The sequence below is a fragment of the Gouania willdenowi genome, chromosome 14 (assembly GCF_900634775.1).
Source record: "Gouania willdenowi chromosome 14, fGouWil2.1, whole genome shotgun sequence".
NCBI classification, from domain to species: domain Eukaryota; kingdom Metazoa; phylum Chordata; class Actinopteri; order Blenniiformes; family Gobiesocidae; genus Gouania; species Gouania willdenowi.
The window spans coordinates 8,530,311-8,550,634 of record NC_041057.1 but is presented as its reverse complement, the minus strand read 5'-3'; the positions used below and the strand labels follow the sequence as shown (position 1 = coordinate 8,550,634).

Sequence of the window (20,324 nt, the reverse complement as noted above, 5' to 3'; positions counted from 1 at the left end):
TCTCACAGATGATGACGCATATTCATTTTTTTTTAATAGCTTAATTGTAGAATTTATTTGTATTGTCAATTATTGGACTTTGCATTTCTTAATGGTGAAGAATGGGGGTAGAACTTGACAAGTCTAGGCTTCTTTCTATACCTTGTCAAATGAATCAAAGGTTTATCATATTGAAATTGACTTTTTATTTTATTTTAGAGATATCTTGCTGGGATTTTCTTATTTTCACCTATTTTTTGTATTCGTTCATTCAAATTAAATAAAAATTTAAATATATTCTTTAGCGCTCAAAATTCAAATCTAAGCAGGACTTTGGTGAAAGCTAACAAGTTTTATTTTAATTCAACTTTATGTAACAGAGTCACCCTGAAGCTAAACAAACTATAATGAATACTATTTATTTAAAACTATTCCATTATTGTTTTAATTAAGGTCGCATATTTACGATGTGTTGTTCCTCCTGAAAAGACAAGATTTCAGTGACTGGCTTATGATCACATTCATCATAATTCCATAACCAGGTTTGAACAATCTTATTCTACATTCACCACAAAACCTAAGTAAGAAATCCTCTTTGAAATTAGGTGTCCCGATCCGATATCAGCCAAAAAACGAATATCGGATTTAATCGGACTGCATTCAAAACCTTCAATATATATTTATTCAATTGTAGAATACTGTAGATATTTTGTTGAAGGTTAAAATGTATGAAACCAACTGGTTAACAATAGATGGGTCAGTTTTTCTCATCCCTATTGTTGCTGACTATTGTTCTGCTTAAGTAATATCACTTGATCAAGCCTTTTTTAACATTCCACACTACAAAGTAAGTAATAAAAGTAGGTATGATTCATGCTGATATCGTATCGACATCGACCAATACTCAAGCCTGCAATATCGGTATCGTATCGGCAGTGAAAAAGTTGTACCGATACATCCCTATTTGAAATAAAAACTTTGCTGAATCATAAAAGCAAGGGCAAATGGTGCCTTTATTAAAAAAATGTTTTATTTCTTAGTGTTGATAAATATTGTGAGGGAAACATTTGTTTTTAAACGTGGCTCATCCAATTCTTCTGAATGCCACATTAAATTAAAAAACCTCAGAAGTAGTTGCAGATTCAACTGAACACACAACCTCCTGTTAATTGTACTGACAAAGATCAAAGTGCCAAGTTAAATAAAAACAAACATCACTATGACGGACACAAAGGATCGACAAATCGAAGCTCATATAAAAAGTTCAAGTGCATTAAGAGCTTCAGTTTCCATATCTGTGGGTCTTTGAGCTGCAGCCTGCGACAGAAACTCCTCCAAAAAGTTTTCACCACTCGGCTCGTTGGCGCCAACGTTTACGTGAGTTAAAGTCTGCGTTGATGATAAGTGGTTAGCTCCGCCCTGCGTGTTGGCGATCATCTCCATGTATTCAGTGCTGTCGGGCGAGAGGTGACTGGCTGTTGTTGCAGGTGACAATAGGTCAGACAGGAAGTCGTCGCAGGCGGATCCATCGTAGGTGCTGGAGCTGACGGTGCTGGGGGAGCACAGGTCGGTGCTGTCCGGGTGGAGGCTGACCCCTCCCTCATCACCCAACAGCATCTGTAGCTTGGCGAGCTTCTTCTTCTTTGCTTTCAGCTTCTTGAGGAGTTTGTATCTGAGGGCGTCTGTGCTGGTGAGAGCCAGCGGAGGCTCTGCAGACTGAAGGGCAGCTTTCCTTGTGGAGCTCATTTCAGAGACTCCCTTTAGCGACGTCACCGTGACGTTTGTCGGCTCGCTTGCGACGATTGGCTGGACGTGTTTGGGCGTGCTGGAGTTTCTCGCTCTGAACGCTTCGTACGTTTCTGCAGCCTTCAGTGGGAGAATCCCACTATCCTCTGTCTTGAGCTTCTTGGTGTAGGAAACTGCAGGAGTGTAGGGGTTCTTTACAGGTTTCGGGGTGGAAAACAAAGGGGGGGTGGATGATTTCACTTGTATGACAGAAGGTGTCTGAATGGGGGCGGGCTTGGGCGGCTGATGTTTGCTCAGCAAATAAGACCAGCGACAATTGAGATCAGGCAGGGGAGAGCTGCCTGTAGTGGAAACCAGTGTAGGTTCTCTATGTGTGTCGTCTTCTTTGACCGCTGGACTCTCTACGATGGCGGCCATCACTGCTGCTTCGCTTAGTGCTTTACTTTTAGCTCTTTTCCTGCGCGCTGCTGTTCCTCTCTTAGCACTGGGGACAAACGTGGAGTCACTGAAGGAGTTGTCGGGGGATTCACTGTCAGACGAGATGGACACTGTGGAAAGCTCAACATCATGACTGGGAGGATTTTTGCTTTCTACAGCCGCTGAGGAGCTGTCAGGTGTAGAATCAGCTGCATCGTTCCTGCTTGGAGCGCTTTGCTCGTCGTTATGGTTCAACATCTGCGTCTCCTTATCAGGTTTACACTCCACTAACGTTAGCGTGATGATGTCACTGTGCGTCAGGCCCTCAAACGTGTCGAGCAGCGTGGTGGTGCCGATGGATGCGTCGGCGGTGAGCGTGGTGTCTGTTACGTCGCCGGCCTCGGAGAACGCGTGGATGATGTCGGAGTCATGAGGCGCGAGGAGGAGGGACTGATCTGGAGAGCAGGTCAGCAGTTCTTCAGCTGGGGTCTTAGTTAAACTGGGGAGGGTCTGGCTTTTTGATAGGGATTCTGTAAACGTGCTGGATGGCGAGCAAACGCGAGGCTCGTTGATCTGACCGGCTTCCCAGAAGACGATGTGCATCTCACAAGGGGGGACGGCGAGTTTCTGGTGAGCTTTACAGACCGGGTGTTTTAGGTCATCGTATTCCAGCCACGAACCTACAGGAAAAAGACATTAAAGATAAATGTAAAATCATATCTGATTGTATATAATTATTGTGCAAAATATTCAAATTTAGACTCAATATACAGGTTAAAAAAAGACAATTATTCCATTTCTAATCTGGAAGGAAGGGTTTTCAGATGCTTATGAAAACTTTCAATAATGCCTTTTTAATTGCAATTATGTTTACTTCTTTGCAGAATTTAAAAAGTGGACATTTATTGCTTAAAAAAACTGTCTTTATATTTTATTCTATTTTTAATTAACATTATTCACAACAAAGAAAAGGATGCATATAGTTAAATTCAGGCTAAAAAAAAATTGTCTTAAAATTATTTTCAATGTCCTCCACACACAGTGACTGATGTGGCTTCACTATCTTTATTTAAACAAAATCATAAAAAGTCTGTCATAGTTAAACTTATAATATTTAAAGCTCATCAACAAATCCATTTATCAACAATAATATTGCAAAATGTATGCATGTGAATCATTCATTTAAATAAAGAAGTTTAGGGCTTTGTTTATTAACTGTTCCTAATATCTCACTGTGGTACCCACTGTAGATGGATTTGAACTTAATTATAATTTTGATCAAATACCTTAAAACAGCAGCACAAATGTTTTTTAATGCCCTCAGTAATAGTTTTAAAATTGAGTGACATTCAGATCATATTGGAAAACTTTTAACCACCCTGCAAAAAAGGTGCCTTTATTAGTTGGATTTCTACCAGGTTTTCCACTACATACAATAAAACATTGATCAGAATGAGCTGTTGGAAAACTGCACTGTAGTAACTGAGTCAGTGATTTTCAAAGCAAGACGGTGCAGATCTTCTTTCAGCTTTAAAAAAAAAAGGAGTTAAATCAAACTTTATTGATTGAATTTGCATTTGAAGACAGAATGCTGAAGACGTTTAAATAGAACGAAGACTTCACACCCACCGTCAACGTTACGGGTCCAGGTGACAAAGTGCCTGAGCTGCTGCTTGTACTGTATGACAGTTGTCACAGAGTAAGATTGTTTGTTAAAGTCAAAGGTATAAACGCCGACGTCATCATCAGGGAGGCCTTTGACAAAGTGCAGAGCAAACACTGAAGGTAGTCTGCATAAAACAAGAGATACAGTGAGTCAGGTAAAAGGCAGAAAAATGTGCTGAGGCAAACCCAAAATATAAAATATACAGAGGGGTGCACGTAAATGGAGGTGACCAAAAAATTCAATGTGTTCTACAGGATTCCTACAGCTTCAGTCAAATGAGATTCAAGACTTTTTATTGCCATTTAAAATGAAGTTTAAGACCAATTTCACAGTAAACACCATTGGGAGAAAAACAAAAAACAGCACATTAATTCCATAGGATTAGGGTTGATTTTTCCAGTGGGCGTGCACTGTAGTTGTTCCCACTCAACGTTTTTGAAGCCAAAACACAGCGCTCAGGGGCACAGCCATCTTGCAAATTTGACGTCATTTGGAGCCAGAGTCTGTGCAGTATGGTCCGGCAGGAGGAGCCCTGGTAACACACCCCGCCCATTTAGCGTACTGCCCAATTATCGGCTGTCAATCATCGTCATATATGACATCAAATCCTGTTATTTAAAACAAACTTCACAAAAAAATGAGCACTTGAACACAATGTAGGGTGATAACTAATGATCACAGCAGAGTTTAGGTTTGAAAAAAAAAGATGTGACGATTTTAACTTCACAGTTTGACCCACATCCCATCCGTTAACATTGAGGAGGCGGGGTTTATGCCCTATACTGCAGTCAGTCAGCAGGGGGAGCTCTAAAAAAAGGAAAAAACTTCACTTTCTAAGGGAGGATGTCCCATCCATCTTTTTTTACAGTCTATGGTGCAGACGTGCAACTGGTGTCCCCCCAAAGTAAACACACAAAAATACACAAAATGGCAGTAAAATACACAAATAAAACAGACTAAAATAATCAAAATCACTCTAAAAACACACAATGACTACAAATATAGCCAGAAATCGATAAAACAACAAAAATACAAAAAATATTAAGAAAAATCTTTATTTGACAGGCAATTTTTTTGTTAAATTTCCCCATGTTGTTGAAAGTCCTGCTGCAACCACGTCACAGTTTTGTGGTTGGTAAATTACACATTTAAAAAAAAAATAAATAAAAACGAACGTTACCAATTATTTTGAAATATGAGACTAATTATAATCATAAAACCATGCTTGTGTGTTAAAATTTAAGACTTTTGAAAAAATTATTTAAGACATTTTAATGACAATTAAGGCCTTATTTTTAGATGAATGAATTTAATGCCTTTTAAGACTTTTTAGGAATCAGTGGGAACCCTGGTTCTAGCTTTCAGTGTGTCGTGTGTTCATTTCCTACCTCTCCAGCTTCATGGCCCTCTGCTGCTTTCTACTGCGGCACTTGTTGCACGGGGCGGCGTGAACGGCGTTGAGTGGACGCCAATCAGGAACCAGATTTGTGACGGATGGGAGAGTCTTTGTAACCCTGAAAAATTACAGCAAAAACATGTTGGTTCAGACCTAAAGGAAGAAAATACTTAGTTTTTATGGTTATATTGTAAAACAGATCACAGGTGTTTAAATCTGCTTTGGTAAAAGCTGAGTCATTTCATTTGCTTCTAGAAGATCAAATATTTAAGACTCCAAATTAATATTTGATGAGGTTGTTCTTTTGGATTATATCGCCATGCTATTAAAAACGTTCATCAATTTATTGCCAACAGTGACCCAACAGTCCAATGGACCAAAATATGCAAGTTCAAAGTTATTCTGATGACAGCTTCGAGAAGTAAAAAAAAAAAAAAAAAAAAAAAAAAAAACACAACAAATAATTCTCAAACTGCTTTGAAGTAAAAAGTGGGAGAACAAACTAATCACCAACCTCTCATTTTTAACATAGTCACATTTGCTGCACTTGAACTCCCAGGTAAAGGCTGACTGGAAGTGACACTCGGCCCAGGAGTCCATGGAGAGCAGAGCAGGCATTGCAAACACTGGAGATCCTTTCTGACCTGAAACACACAAACACATGCAAAAGTTACTCAAACTATGTCAGTTCATGGCTGTATTCATTATTCTCTGCATTTACTCAAGCTCATTTTAATGTCACGGAACTGAGGCAAATCCAGTTTGAGCGTTGTAATGAGTTATATTCTGGTATCTTAAACTCATCATGTCTAACATTCAGAGCTGCTTTAGATGTGTCAGGATTAAATGTAGCCTAAAATCTTTAAAATGGCTTTATTAGAAAATCTATGCCTAAATAATCACATTATTTTGCACCGTATTCATTGTATTAACTTTTGAAAATGGGAATACTTTATTGTTTTAGAGCATGTGTTCCACCATCTTGAAATCATGATTGATGACATCACACATCCCCATAGCATTAGCCTGATTTTTAGATTATGTTGCAGCTTTTTCAGTCAAAATGGCAATTTGTGCTACTTTTGGTTGCTCGAAACCAGGGGTTCTCAAACTGTGGTACGTGTACCCCTAGGAGGTACACAGAAATATTTGTCAGTATATTTTTTAACATTATAGATTTTTTTTTTACATGCACACAGACTTTTTCCTTCATCCATCACTATAAATGTGTGGCACAACTCTTTAAAATACACTAAAAGGTGAAATTCCAAAACGAACAAAACATCAGAAATAAAAGTTAATGTTGGACGAGCCTGCAGAAACGTATAACTAACGTATACCATGAGCTACGGGGTAGTTGCAATAAAAAATAAAGGCTAAAGGGTACATGGGGCAATAATGTTTGGGAAACACTGCTCTAAATAATCAGGAAAAGTTAAAGATGTTGATGTAAACCTCTTTTGTTTACCAAAAGAGGATAAAAACAGTTCCGAAAAATAATCGATGACCGCAGGGGGGCGAATGTTTCAACTCTGCGGTTTGCTAGTAGACAATAAAGCAGAGAAGAAGAGCTCTCCTAAGGGACCTTTAATCTCCCTTAAACAGTGAGTAGCTGATGCTCTAGTGGCTGAAGTTAGTGAGTAAATCATGGACTGTTGAAGGACTCCCACCCTAAAGGACTTCTATTCTCAAGGTTTGTGTATTTTTAACAGTAGAACACAGGTTCTAAAACGGTAAACAAAAGTTAATAAAACGAATATGATGCAAAATAATGCATTTTGTTAGGCATAGATCTTCTAATGAGGACATTTCAAAGGTTTTAAGCCACATTTGTAAAAACAGTGGAAGATCTTTTTAACAACTGCACCTGAACTTACCCATTCTGCACTTTAGTTTGGGCTTTAGCAGCTGGAAAATATGCTTTCTTAAACTTTCAAGGTCTTCGTTGGCCTTCTGCAGCATGTGGTTTGGAACCCTGATAACACCGTCTGTGAGGGAACAGTCACAGATAAATATAACAAGGACAAGACAATGTTTTCTCTGTAAAATTAAACATTCAGCAGCCACTTAATCATTATTATTATTATTTTTTTTTAATAGGCCATTGTGGCAGCTCGACCTTTCTCTGATGCTTCTTGAAACCAGACAGTGTTTTGAAGAAAACAACATTCAACAAAAACATCCTGACCATTGATGGGAAATGTGATTATCTCCATTGTGAGATAAACAAGGCAGAAAGTAATGGTTTAATATTTCCAGCATCAGTCATAACAACAGGTTCCAAAGGTTCATTGATTCATGCTGGGGACAAAGACTAATTGAGGAGTTTGTTAAAAGACGTCAACTTTTAATGCTTAGATTTGAATACTCACAAATACCAAGCACCGATACAAGTATTTGCCTATGAAAACATGTGATTTAAAATAATTATTTCCCTTTGTCTCCTGCAGTGGAAAATATTTTCCTGGTCAAATAAAAGTAGAAATAATAAAAAAAAAAAAATAATAATAATAATTTAAAAAAAAAAAAATCGATATAGATGCATTTAGAATCGATCCGAGAATCGTGCGATGTAATATTGCGATATATTGCCGAACCAATTTTTTTCTACACCCCTATAAATTAGTGATGCACCAAAAATCCAAAAAAGATGCGCCAGAAGCAGAAATCAGCTTTAGAGTCTGTCTGCACACGTTTCACTGAGTTCTATTCAGATCCTCTTTACTTCATCGTGACTATCCTTGATCCGCGTTCTAAAGATCATTACTAGAATGTGGGAATAAAGCAGCGCGCACAAGAATTGATCAACGCCGCTTGGATACAGAGACACAGTGCTGACAGAGGCTGTTTAATGCTGCAGTTTATCTTATCAATCAGAAGAACTATCTTCAAGAACTTAAATGCACTTTGTGTTTATATGAGAACATATTTACTTGAACTCTCTCTCAGCAGCCTAATCACTTATAGGCCTGTACATTATTATTTATTGTACACATGAGTGAAGTCAAGTTAGAATGTAATGTTCCATTTCGCACTCTTTCTAAAATATTGTGCATTGTTGGGATGTCACAGGTAAACAAACATTTTAAACATTTTATAATTGATTTATTATTTGAAGCAATAATATTAATTCATGCAATTGCAATGCTATGAGGTTAGTACAGAGTTATAGTAGTGTTGTAGACCACATTTTAAAGGTCTTGGTCTCTTCTCAGACTCTAAAGCACTTTTACTTGGCCTTGTCTCGGTCTCTGGAGTTTCCGTCAAGACCGGCCGAGACCAGCACTGATTTCTGATATTATTCAACTTTATTAATGATAGGATGAGGAGAATTTGGTAAAACAATAAATTTTATCAATGAATGCGTTAATCTGCCTCATGATTACTGCAACCTTTCAAAGATCTGTTTTTGATTAATTAATATTCAAATTTCAATGAAAACATTTCCCCACGGCTCACTGATTGTTCTTCCTCCTTGGAAATCTTTTGGGTTGTGTTATGTGTCAGACACCTGCAAAAAACTGGGACCATCCATCTAATTTCTAGTCAGATATACCTCTAAACACTTACTGTACATTCACTTGACAAACATCCTGTTTTCAGGATTCATTTAAAATAATTCTGGACTTATCAGTGGCTTTTAATACATACAAGAGTTAATTTTTTCCAAGAATTTAGGTAAAGCAATTTGTTGAGTTGAGATTTTTACATGTTCTTCTTTGTTCACCTTTTTCAAATGCATTTTTTTTTAAAAAAAAGTAAAACTAATCAGAATTTTCTTTAACTGTTAGACCTTGTCATGGTTTTAGAAATTGATTTTTATGGACTGTCTGAACTCCTAAAAGTCTTGGTCTCAGTGCATTCTGGTCTAGGGCAAGTCTTTGTCTTAAATACTGGTCTTAAGCACAACACCAAGTCCCATTGTAATGGGACTAATAAATGGTAGAATAATTTCTGTCTGTGTTTTGGTTTTCAGCCTTGATTTATTCTGCCTTTATTTTCGGTTTTGGCCAAGAATTTTCACTACTGTTTCAACTATTTCAGTCAATATATTTACTTTGAAATATTTAATACACAACAGTTGATTGAAATTAAATAGTTTTTTTTTATTTTTTTATTATCCCTGACCCAAACTGCACTAAAATACTAATAAAAAAACATTTTCCTTTAACATTTGATGGGTCCTAAAGACAGACAAGTTAACAATCACTGCATTAAAATGCAGTAATTCCCAAAATATTTAGAGCAATTTAAATGTAATTGAACAACTATCATTCTATTTGAAATTCCCATAATGTGTGTAGTCATAATCCCGATAAAACATTTAAGAATATAAAAAAAGAGAGTGATCCAACTGGTGAGGAAAATGACCAATTGTTAATGCTAAAGTAAAAATATACAATGTTATTTTAAAGGTATCCAAGTTATCCTGAGAAACAATTCAATTTGGCAACAACTATTAAATGATTAGCTCAATAATGAATCAAGCATTGAGTGATTATCAAAATCTCAGTCAGGTAAATCGCAAACAGTAGTGACACACAAAAAATTCAGCCATCGGACATTTTCGGTTAAAAATGGCCCAAAAGTGCATTTTAGATTTTTTTTTTTTTTTTGGCTCTAGTGGCCTTTATATGACAGTTGCTTGACAGGAAAGGGATCAGAGAGAGCAGGGAATGACATGCAGCAAAGGGTCCCAGGCCGGGAATCGAACCTGGACCGGCTGCAGGTGAGGAACTACAGCCTCCGTTCATGGGGCGGGCGCTCAACCCACTGAGCTAAACACCACCCCGCATTTTAGATTTTTAACCTTAACACTTTTTTCATGGCAATAGCGTGGCCGAAACAGGACGCGTGCGTTGTCTGGATATGAGTCAACGTGTCCGCGGTGTGAACGTGGAGCACTAAAGCATCTACTAAACAGTGGTTTAGACAGATAACGAATTTCGGATTTGATTGGACTGCATCTAAAATCTCTGATATATGTTTTGGTTTTTTGGATTTATTTTTTCATTATCTTTTATTTTATTTTTTTATTTTATCATAGAATATTCTTATTCTAAAAGGTTACTTATATGTAATCCATTGGTTTATAATATATGGGTCTGTTTTTTTCATTAAATAATCAAGCCTTTTCTAACATTCCACACTACAATATAAGTAATAAAAGTATGTATGATTCGTGATGATATCGTATCGGGCCAATATCGGTATCGGCCAATATGCAAGGTTGTAATATTGATATCGTATCGGAAGTAAAAAAGTTGTATCGGGACATCCCTAAATGAAACATACCCTCTCAAGTGTGATTTATGCTTCTGTGTCACACATCAATGCGAACCCTTACGTCATCGCCTGATGTGCGCCTCCAAACTATGCATCAGAAGCATAAATTAATCTTTAGAGTCTGTCAGCACACGTGTCACAGAAATCTTTTCAGATCCTCTGAACTTCATTGCTGCAAATAAGATCATTACTTGGATGTAGTTCGCACAGAGAGTGACAGAGACGTGCACAGCGCAGGTAGGGCATGGCTAACTGAGAATAACTCAGTCCATGTTGTCCTTTAGTTCTTTTTATTCCTGCCTTTTGTCCGTGTCTCGTAGGTACACATTCAGTCAGCAAGCTACCTCAAGTGCAACCGTTTCATTGGGAACTTCAGGTTTACAAAATAAAAGTCCATTAGAGCAATGTTATTAGAATGTTACATTCTAACATCTCACCAGAGCTAAAGAAGATTTATCCTAACTAAACCATTGATCAAAACTTATTCAATAAACCTGCTCAGATTCAGTAAATTATTGATCCCTGAGAGTAAATTGGGTGACATCAATGCAGTTCTCATACATATTTATATGACAAATACTTAAAAAGGAGCAGTCAGAATAATCCATGTCACTACAACTTACATCTACCTTTTAATTGTATCTTACTTTATTTTTAACAAACAATTTTGTTTAATTATGAGTTTTATTTATTTATTAGTTTTTTTTTTGTTTCCTCACAGGAGTTAAAAACAAATATTTTCTTTAAAAATGGTAAATATTTCTAAAAAGAAAAAAAACAGAATTTAGCAGCAGCCCAGTCACTTAAAGGCCTGTACATTATTATTTAGTGTACTCGTGCATGGAGTCAAGTTATACATTTTATCTTAATATTGAGCATAATTTATTTTTTAACTGATTTGTTTTTTGAAGCATTAATATTAATTTACACAATTTCAATGGGTTGATATACAGTCATAGCCGTAATAATAATTGGCACGATCATTTCTTGTGGTGTTTGATAAAGCACTAAAAGTTCAACTTAAAAAAAAAAAACACATAAGGTGACTTAACTCACCTGTGTCAGTGTGTTGATGAGTCCGTATTACAGAACAAATATCGTCGTACTCCTTCAGTAGTTTCCCCACAGCTGACTGCTGAGGCTCACGCTCTCTTAAACTCTTACAGGTAACCAAAGCAATGAGCAGAGAATTCAACCAACACAGGTTGGCAGTGTTACTCCAGAAGAGCTGCTCTGGAACAGCCACAAAGTCCTCAGCCTCAACCACTGAGAGTTTCTCACTTCGTGATTCAGGCAGACTGGCTTCCTCTTTCTGTGTCTTTTCTACTTCATTATCCAAGGAATTCTCAATCTCCTTTGCAGGACAAGGATTGCTGGAGCTGTCCACGGCTTCGGGAGGAGTTTCTCTTTGCTTTGAGACACTCTCTGAGATAGAACGCTCACAACATGATCGAGGTGAAGGAACAGCTTCCTCGTTCACTTCATTATTAATCAACACAACTTCAGGGGATTGTCCAACATCTTCTGAGCCCACACATGGAGCAGGCCTGTCCACACATGGAGGACTGTTGGAATCCTGCTCTGGGACACAATCCTTGACGAGCGGCAAGCTCCTTCCGGTCGTTTCTAAAGCCTGGTCGTTGCTCTGGTATCCATTGAGCTGAGATGCTGCTGGGCTTACAGGCGAGTCAAAAACACACGTCAACCCATGACTGGCAGCTTTACTAGATCGCAGACGTTTCTTTAAAGGTTTGGTCAACTCTTCTTCTTCTTCTTCTGGTAAAACATCGTTCTTTCTTTTACTACTGACAGTTGGCTCGAGGCTGGCCAAAACGTCCTCCAGGGGGCGGGAAACCAGTGGGAAAAGGCACTGTGTGGGAGACAAGTATGAAAAAATGATTAGAAACGATTTGGGATTTTTGGTTCTGATGCAATATTGGGGGCTTTAAAGCAGATAAACTGGCCGATTTATAAAATAAGAACATTGATAATCTACATGAATACAAATTCTTATTATATCCAAACAGCAGAACACTACTACATTTATATTAGAGACCTCTAATTAATAACACGGTTGAGTTGTCAACACGAGGACTGTTAACACACTGATAAAGAACAAGCAAAGTGTAAACAATGAACTGGTGCACTGCATTTCTACCACTTTCTCCCCAGTAAATAAATACATAAATTGGAACCTTTGGAAATTGATATGATATTGAGATTTTTAAAATAACTTTCAATTGCCATTTGTTTTTTGGAAAATTATATTTCATAAGACCAGTGACAATTGAGTAAAATAAAGTCTTGGTAACCTTGTTTTTAATCCATGCTGACAGAATATCAAGGAGCAATCAAATCAATTTTATTTTTTTGTTACATGTTCTACACATATATATTTTTTTTAATTTTATTTAAAATTTAAGAAATATTTTATCAATTTTTCAGAACACATTGGTTTTCAACTCCTGTGAGGAAACAAATACATAAACAAAAAGAAAACCATAATTCAACAAAAATAATTCAAAATAAAAGTGTTTTTTACAACCATGTGTAAGATACAATTAAAAGGTAGATATAAGTTGTTTTAGGAACCATGATGAGAGACGTAAAAGGTGAAAATTTTCATAAAAACAATGTGGGACTGTGACCGAGAATGGACTCTCTGGTAAGATTCTTTTGGTGACTATTTAAATAAATAACATTTTGAGTAGAACTTGCCTGTGGGTTTGTACACAGCGTAATTGAATCCTGGAGATTGATGCGGTAGGAGCGTAGGGCGTGGGTGAGACCCTTCGAGGTGCACCAAGGACAGTGTTCCAACGAAACGGCTCTCTCCTGAACCTTAAAGGGAAAAAGGAAGGAGGTGCGATGTTAAAGACAGTCAGGGCATTCAATAAAATCACAATGAATAAACATGGTTGACACATTACTCAATAAAATATAAACATAGTTCATTTTTAATTCTTATTTTGTACACTTTAGAAGCCTGGTAGTCTAGAGTAGGGCTGCAACAATTCATCAAGGTCCTCAAATACCTCCATTATCAAAAATACATGAATTGTTTCTGCTTTAAAGCTGTTTGTTTTCCTTATGAATCATTTTTATTTTAATACATTTGTCGCCTATTTTCCTGGACAAATGTGGATTTTTCTTCTTCTGTACATTATAAGTATGTAATATATATATATGTATATATTTAAATGAAACAATTGGGCTGATATGATTAGGATCTGTCCTATTTTCTGTTGTATGATTAAATTTGAGCTTTAATTATTAAAAAGTACATATCAAATATGTACTTTTACATCAATAGAATACTTGATTACCAAAATGTTCAATAGCTGCAGCCTTAGTCTAAAGTATTACTTTAATGACCACTTTTGTTATTCTCTTAGTATACCAACACACTTTCGCCTTTTACCCTTGAGATTTCCGTTTTTTTTTTAGGGGGGTTAAATTTGGTACTGCTCAGTGACAGTTTTAGTGCCAACAAAATTCAGCTTTGCGCAGTGAGAGGGAAGCATGAGCTCTACTGACTTTTCCCAAATACCCTGCCAGGGGTGAGGCCAACGCCCCCAAACCAGTGTCTTCACCAGGCATTGTTAAACAGTTGCTGCTGCTCTTCGGCTCCATGGCGGTCCAGTCCCATTGAAACAATGGAATCATATCACTGCAACCTGCTTCACCTCCACAGAAGCTGAGAGGAACAAACAAATGTTACAATCGAAAACAGTCAAACAATTTCACAACCAAAAATATATGGGTAATATATGAAAATGTCCCTTTAGAGTAGACTAAATATATATCTAGCTGGTATATAGAATTAAAACATCTTGCATCATGCGTTTTCCTTTGTCTGAAGGCTTATTTTAACAGTTTTAAATTAAATACTAGGGATTTAACGATTCACTCAACTCCCGATACGATTCGATTCACAATACTGGGTTCACGATACGATTCTCTCATGATTTATTTTATAAAATGGGACTGTAGACAAATGACGACTGAAAAATATTCCTTTCTTTTGTGGGGGGGAAAAATAGAAAATACTGTATTATTTTCCTTTTATTTTTAATTGTCAAAATCCCTTGATAAACTATTCAAAACCATGCAATTTAACTAAAAATAAATCTTGAATGAAATAAATAAAGGAATAATACAAATGAAGAAGCTTATTAATTTCAATTCTGGTTCTATAGTAAACAATACAAAACTGCATAATAGTTCTCTTTTTTTTAAAGTGCAACTGAAAATGTATTTTGTGCCGTAACAATTGGACTTTTAACAAAAAAAACTCGTCATTGCACTGATTTACGTCAGATATTTATTTGGCCCAGCAGAGGGCGCTGGTAACCCAGTGGTCGGTTGGCATGCAGCTAATGTAGCAGTGAAGAAGAGATGCTATGCTAGCAGACAGAGCTAATAGAAAAACGTGACTTTTACAGATATTCACGTAATATTACAGATATTCTTTCGTGCTAAAGGGGCAAGGAATCATTTATTAACATGTAACATTAACATGTAAGAGTAGAAGGCGGCCAGAAAGAAAATAGTAGCAGATTCCGCCCGCCGGTACACTGCTGGACAAGAGAAGGGATGCATATAGAGCACCATCTGCTGCTTAAAAAAAGTACTGCGATTCAATTTTCAAAGTATCGATGTCAATCGTGATACCTATGAATCGATTTTTAACTGCCTCACGATTAATCGTTACATCCCTATTAAATACTGTCTTTTTGTTTGTCACTCTGTTATTATACATGGAACAACACATGACTAAAGCCTACTTTTAATTTTTCACTTGTACTATGGAGGGTTTTCACGACGTGACATCAACCCGGAAGACGCCGTTTTGGCGATATGCAGCACGTAAACAAAGCGCGCGCAGACAAACAAATACCAAATTTCGAGAGGAAAGGGTGAATTATTGTCGTGTTTTTGGCTGTACCAATCGGTCAGATAGTGAAAAACATTTGGAGTTTTATAGACTGCCAAAAGTTATAACAAATCAGGTAGAACAATGTCAAAAATGATCAGAGTGGTGCTAGTGGTTAGCGAAGCTAAACCAGGATCTACGAGGCAAAAATCTGAAAAACATCCGAATTTGTTCTGTCCATTTCTTGTCAGGTAAGTGAAGTTAAATTTTAATAGTGGTAAGTGCTCTGTAGTTTATAGTGTACAGTGTATATATAGAAATGTAGGCTGTGGTCTGTGGACTAATGCATATCGAACTGGAGATCCTTGAAATGGAAAAACTCTTGGCTAACATTACACCTTGAGTATTCATGATATCATACAGTTAAGGTTAGGTTGATCAAAGACGTTATTGCGTTACTTACTTTGGCCATCACAACACATCTGTCGTTGATCACTTGATACTGCATCGCCCTCACCCATCCACACACCATCTGGTATGGATCTGCACCACCAATGAGCCTTTTCACACTCTGGAACTGCGCATGCGCAACCTGGGGTCATAGGTCGAGAGGGATATAAACGTAAATAAGCTCGTTCACTCTGTTGATATTTCCAATCAAACAACGTTTGTAATTTTATTCCAGAGACCTTTAGTGTTTTAATAGTGACAAGGGCTTTCCGCTGAAGCCACTTTTGGCCGATTCGAGCACTTTTAAAACCGATGGGAGCAGCTAAGCAGCAGTATTGAAGCAAAGCAGTCCACTCGCTTCCACACAGATTACAGGGTGAAAACACAGACGACCTGGGTCTCCAGCTGGCGGAATTCGAACTCTACCCAGGAATGATGCAGCACTTTTGTAAAACCAATGAGAGAAGCAGTACCAAAGCGACAGACCTCCCCTGTTTCCACATCCCTTCTCCAAGCTTAAATACTTGTGATTGTTATGTATTTTTTTCTGAAATTTAACTTTATTATTGTTAGTTTCTTTTTTTAAATTTGTGTAATTGTTTTAACAATTGTAAAGTGTGTCTGAGTTTTTGAAAAGCCCTTGTACATAAAATGTATTATTATTATTGATGGAACAAGCGAGATTTCCGAGTGTGAAAAGGACAGTATGAGTTCTCACTTAGAAAAGGTGAATTTACGAGATACACCATTCACAAACCAGGTCCATGATTACTTTTTTTTTATTAAGCTATTATTCTAATTAAATCTACAAATTTGAAGGAAATGTACAAGATGGACACTCAACAGGCCATTGTTATGCTATTTGCACACTACCTCACTTTTTAACTTCATCTGCACTCTGTTTATATTATTAATACTGTAATTTATTTATATTCTACCTCATAGTAATTTATCCACATTCTACCTCATTGTTGTTCGTTATTTGTTATTTGTTGTCCGTATGTCTTTAGTTAAGTTATTTGTTGTATAGTATTGCTAGTTGTTTTTTTTTGTGTGTTTGTTGTGTGTTTTAAGTGCTCTTTTTATGCACTGCAGGTTTGCACTGGGGGTTGGGGGGGGATCGCAATTTCATCTGTGCTGTATGTTTAACATGGGGCATATTTGACAATAAAGAAAGAACCTTGAAGTGAAACCGCACTGATCAGCTGATTGGTCAATGTTTAAAAAGCCAGAAAAAACCTGAATTTTCAGCTCGTGTGCAGCATTAGCTTTAGCAGCTAACTCGTCATTTCTGCCTTGGAGATCAATACTACGTTTCTGCATAAAATATTTCGGAATTAATGCTCTAACGGTAAAAATAATCTAAATCTCTATCAGACTTGTTGTCAGCCAATGCGACTTTATCCCTCTTGACCATTGAACTCACGCGCGAGAACTGAATTAGAGCAAGATTTGAGTGTGAAAAGACTTATAGTGCGTAACTTTTCCAACTAGCGTGCTCTTTCCTGCAGACCAAGTCTTTCCCTGTATACCTTTTCATCTATAATGCATTTGAGGAGCTTTTCTGTGGTTTATCCATCCAACATGAGTGTGACGATATCGCGATATATATATATATTTTTTCCGCACGATCAATTATCGATATGCTCGCGCTGAGTATCGATTTTTTTTTTTATTAATTTTTTTTTCAAAACCTTTTCTGCTTTTTCACTAAAATGTGCAGGTAAGTCTTCACATAAATGTTGTCACTGTTTGTTGAAGGAACCAATATATTGTTTACTGGAATACTGCACTATAATGGTGTCACTGGTAAGAAAGACCCTATTTTTTGTTTACAGAAAGCACTATTGAAGACTTATTCGTTTACATTGGTATTTTGACACTTATTTACAGAAATGTTGCACAAAAATAGTGTCACTGTTCATAGGACACTTCTTCAATTTATTGTCTTTCAGAGATATAAAATAAAAAAAATGTATTTTTTCATTTAATATACATTTTTTTCTTGTTACGTCAGATTATTGTAGCTTGATTTCGGACCAATATATCGATTATCGTAAGCTTTATATCGCGTATCGTGAGGTACCCAGAGGTTCCTACCCATAGCTCTGAACGTGACGTCGGTGAAATCCCTCTATAGTACATTGTATTTACAATAAACTACGCTAATATCGGTTGTACTTTCATCAAAAGGAAATAATTTGACTAATAAATGCTTTCATTACAATCACTTATTTCTTTTTTTTTTTAAATAAATAAATGAATAAAAACATTTACAACTTCACAAAATGTTATATGATACCAAATCATATTAACTATTTCTTTTAACGCCTTATAAAAAGGCCTGCTGACAGTAGTAAAGTTAATCAATGCTTTATCGTGTATTTTCTTCACTAACTGAGTAGTATGAGACTAAGGTGATATTCTATTATCTTATTATCTACGAATAAATTAATACATATTTTAATTTTAGAATAAACAAAGCTGGAAATTAACGCTCTGTGCTGCCGGTTATACAGCGTGTAGCTAACATGCTAACCTGCTAGCACGAACCGGGACCCTCAAAATTATGAATCCCTCCGTCTGTAATTGTATGCAGTTGTTTTTTTTTTATAAATTTAACAATACGTACCGAAGCCAGCATTAGAACACCTGGTTCGTCCCACCGCTGGAGAGTAAAATCCATCCAAGCAGAACAGATTTACCCGAACCACGGCGGTGGACCGAGTCCATGTGCAACCCTTTGAGTTCGTGCACAAAACGTTGAGCTTCCGGTGCAGCGGCTTTTGTGTTCCCCGCTCACAAGGCTGTGTTAAAGGTTCCGCTCTGCCTCCGCGCGGTCCCTGCGGTGAACTGCAGCAAAAAGCCTGAGCTCGAGTCATTGTTCACGTTGCTGCAGGTTTGCATGTGCATGGCAAACCAGTGTGAACCGGTGCGAGGTGGCACAGACACGGATATGTTTAAAAAGATCAGCCAATACAAATAATCAACGTTACACAAGTACAAGTCTGAAAAAATACCAGTATTTATAATATCGAACAGATTCAGTGAAAGAAGAAGAAATAATATATCATATGTAAAAGTCAAATGAACAAAAGTGTCCCATTATCAAATGTTTTCCATTTGATTTGGATGATTAATCACTTTTTTTCTTTTACTGTATTTGCTTTTTGCAATGTGCGTTGGGTATTTGTTCACACGCTCGCTCAGTTCCAAAACATGTAGAAGTAGTTCCATTTAAACTTTGCCTAAAATACTTCAGAATTCATCTTCCTGCTTTTGAGCTTGACAGATGTATGTCAGTAAGTTAGTTGGTTGGCACCGTGTTCCACTTCTGTGTGGAGCATACATGTTCTCCTCATGGTCATGGTTGCATCACATGGTCAAGGTTGTGTCCAAAATGTGGTGGTGAGGCTCAGTTACAGAAGCTTCAAATCCAATGTCTGCTTGAACATATGTAATCTTGTTGAAAAGTTGTTTGACCATAATGTTAATAATCACTTTACTTGTATTAGAAATGGGAAAAAAAATGCATACTAACACATTTTACTCTTGGGTCAATTTGACCCCAGGGATATTTGCCTCTGGAAAATGATTTTCAGAAAAGTTTTTGTGTGAGACACTTTGTTTATTTGTTGAATAGATAAATAACGTCTTGATGATGAAACCTCAGGCCAAACTTTAAAAATATGATTAATTTATCTTGAATAGTTTTTATCCAAATCTTCTCAAATTTACTGACAACATTAATGATCACACAATGATGAACTCTTTTGGTTGCGGTGATGTTATGACCTTTCCTGGGGATTGAAGGTCACGCATGAGTCACACACACACAAACAGACACGTGTTACACTGCTAAAACAGCTTGGGGTCAAATTGACCCCAGATTAACACCAATGCATGCGATATGTGTTCAGCACATTGAAAAAAATATAATCTTTATTAATGTTATGCTTAATCAATTGTACCTATCAGTTTAAGAAAATAAAAGTCAACAAATGTTTTTGGAATGATAAACATTATAGGGGTCAAATTGACTCCAAGGATAAGAGGAGGGTTCATGATTGTGCTAAAACATGTTTAAAAAGACTTAAACAAGCTAGCTGGTTTAAACCTTTTGTGCACAGTCATTACATTGGGCCATTTTCTTGCATCATCCTGGACAAATACATTTACTTTTGGAAGAACAATCAAATATTCCACTGATATAAACTGGAGATTAATTTAGAATTTCCAGAATCATTAAAGCTGTTAAAATTCAAATGATTTTATACATGAAAATGTCGGATGTTTTCATAAATTATTTATGTATTTTTTTATTCATTATTTTATTCTTGTATACATGTATTATTTGAAGTATTCTGTACATTTTTCAATCATGTTGGGTTCAGATTATTGTCGTTTTGTCTATTTTCATTGGTTTTGTTTGTTTTATGTGTTTTTTTTTTTAATTTTTCGAGTATATATTCTTGTGTTACTTGCACATGTTAGAAAAAAAGAAAAGC

General features: G+C 36.6%; 1 protein-coding gene across 2 annotated transcripts; it reads right to left on the bottom strand.

The window, feature by feature from the left end:
* Positions 1 to 968: 968 nt before the first annotated feature.
* On the bottom strand, positions 969 to 18,601 carry uspl1 (ubiquitin specific peptidase like 1). 2 transcript variants are annotated; one of them, XM_028467227.1, is made up of 10 exons: positions 18,449 to 18,601; positions 15,830 to 15,958; positions 14,028 to 14,187; positions 13,209 to 13,331; positions 11,547 to 12,360; positions 7,082 to 7,192; positions 5,719 to 5,848; positions 5,197 to 5,322; positions 3,772 to 3,932; positions 969 to 2,822 (listed from the first exon to the last, which is right to left on the bottom strand). In XM_028467227.1, the coding sequence occupies exons 3-10, from the start codon at positions 14,154 to 14,156 to the stop codon at positions 1,231 to 1,233; spliced, it is 3,186 nt and encodes a 1,061-aa protein (XP_028323028.1). In that variant the 5' UTR covers positions 14,157 to 14,187; positions 15,830 to 15,958; positions 18,449 to 18,601; the 3' UTR covers positions 969 to 1,230. The 2 variants fall into 2 exon arrangements, with proteins under 2 accessions (XP_028323028.1, XP_028323029.1); XM_028467228.1 differs by lacking the exon at positions 15,830 to 15,958.
* Between the last annotated feature and the right edge of the window lie 1,723 nt (positions 18,602 to 20,324).

What these genes read in the sequence shown, in the direction of transcription:
- uspl1 (XM_028467227.1), bottom strand. Translation starts at nt 14,156, where the DNA reads ATGATTCCATTGTTTCAATGGGACTGGACCGCCATGGAGCCGAAGAGC. An exon ending in GACTATGTTAAAAATGAGAG is followed by an intron (nt 5,323 to 5,718) that starts GTTGGTGATTAG and finishes GTAATTTTTCAG; the next exon opens with GGTTACAAAGACTCTCCCAT. An exon ending in AGGGCCATGAAGCTGGAGAG is followed by an intron (nt 3,933 to 5,196) that starts GTAGGAAATGAA and finishes TGTTTTATGCAG; the next exon opens with ACTACCTTCAGTGTTTGCTC.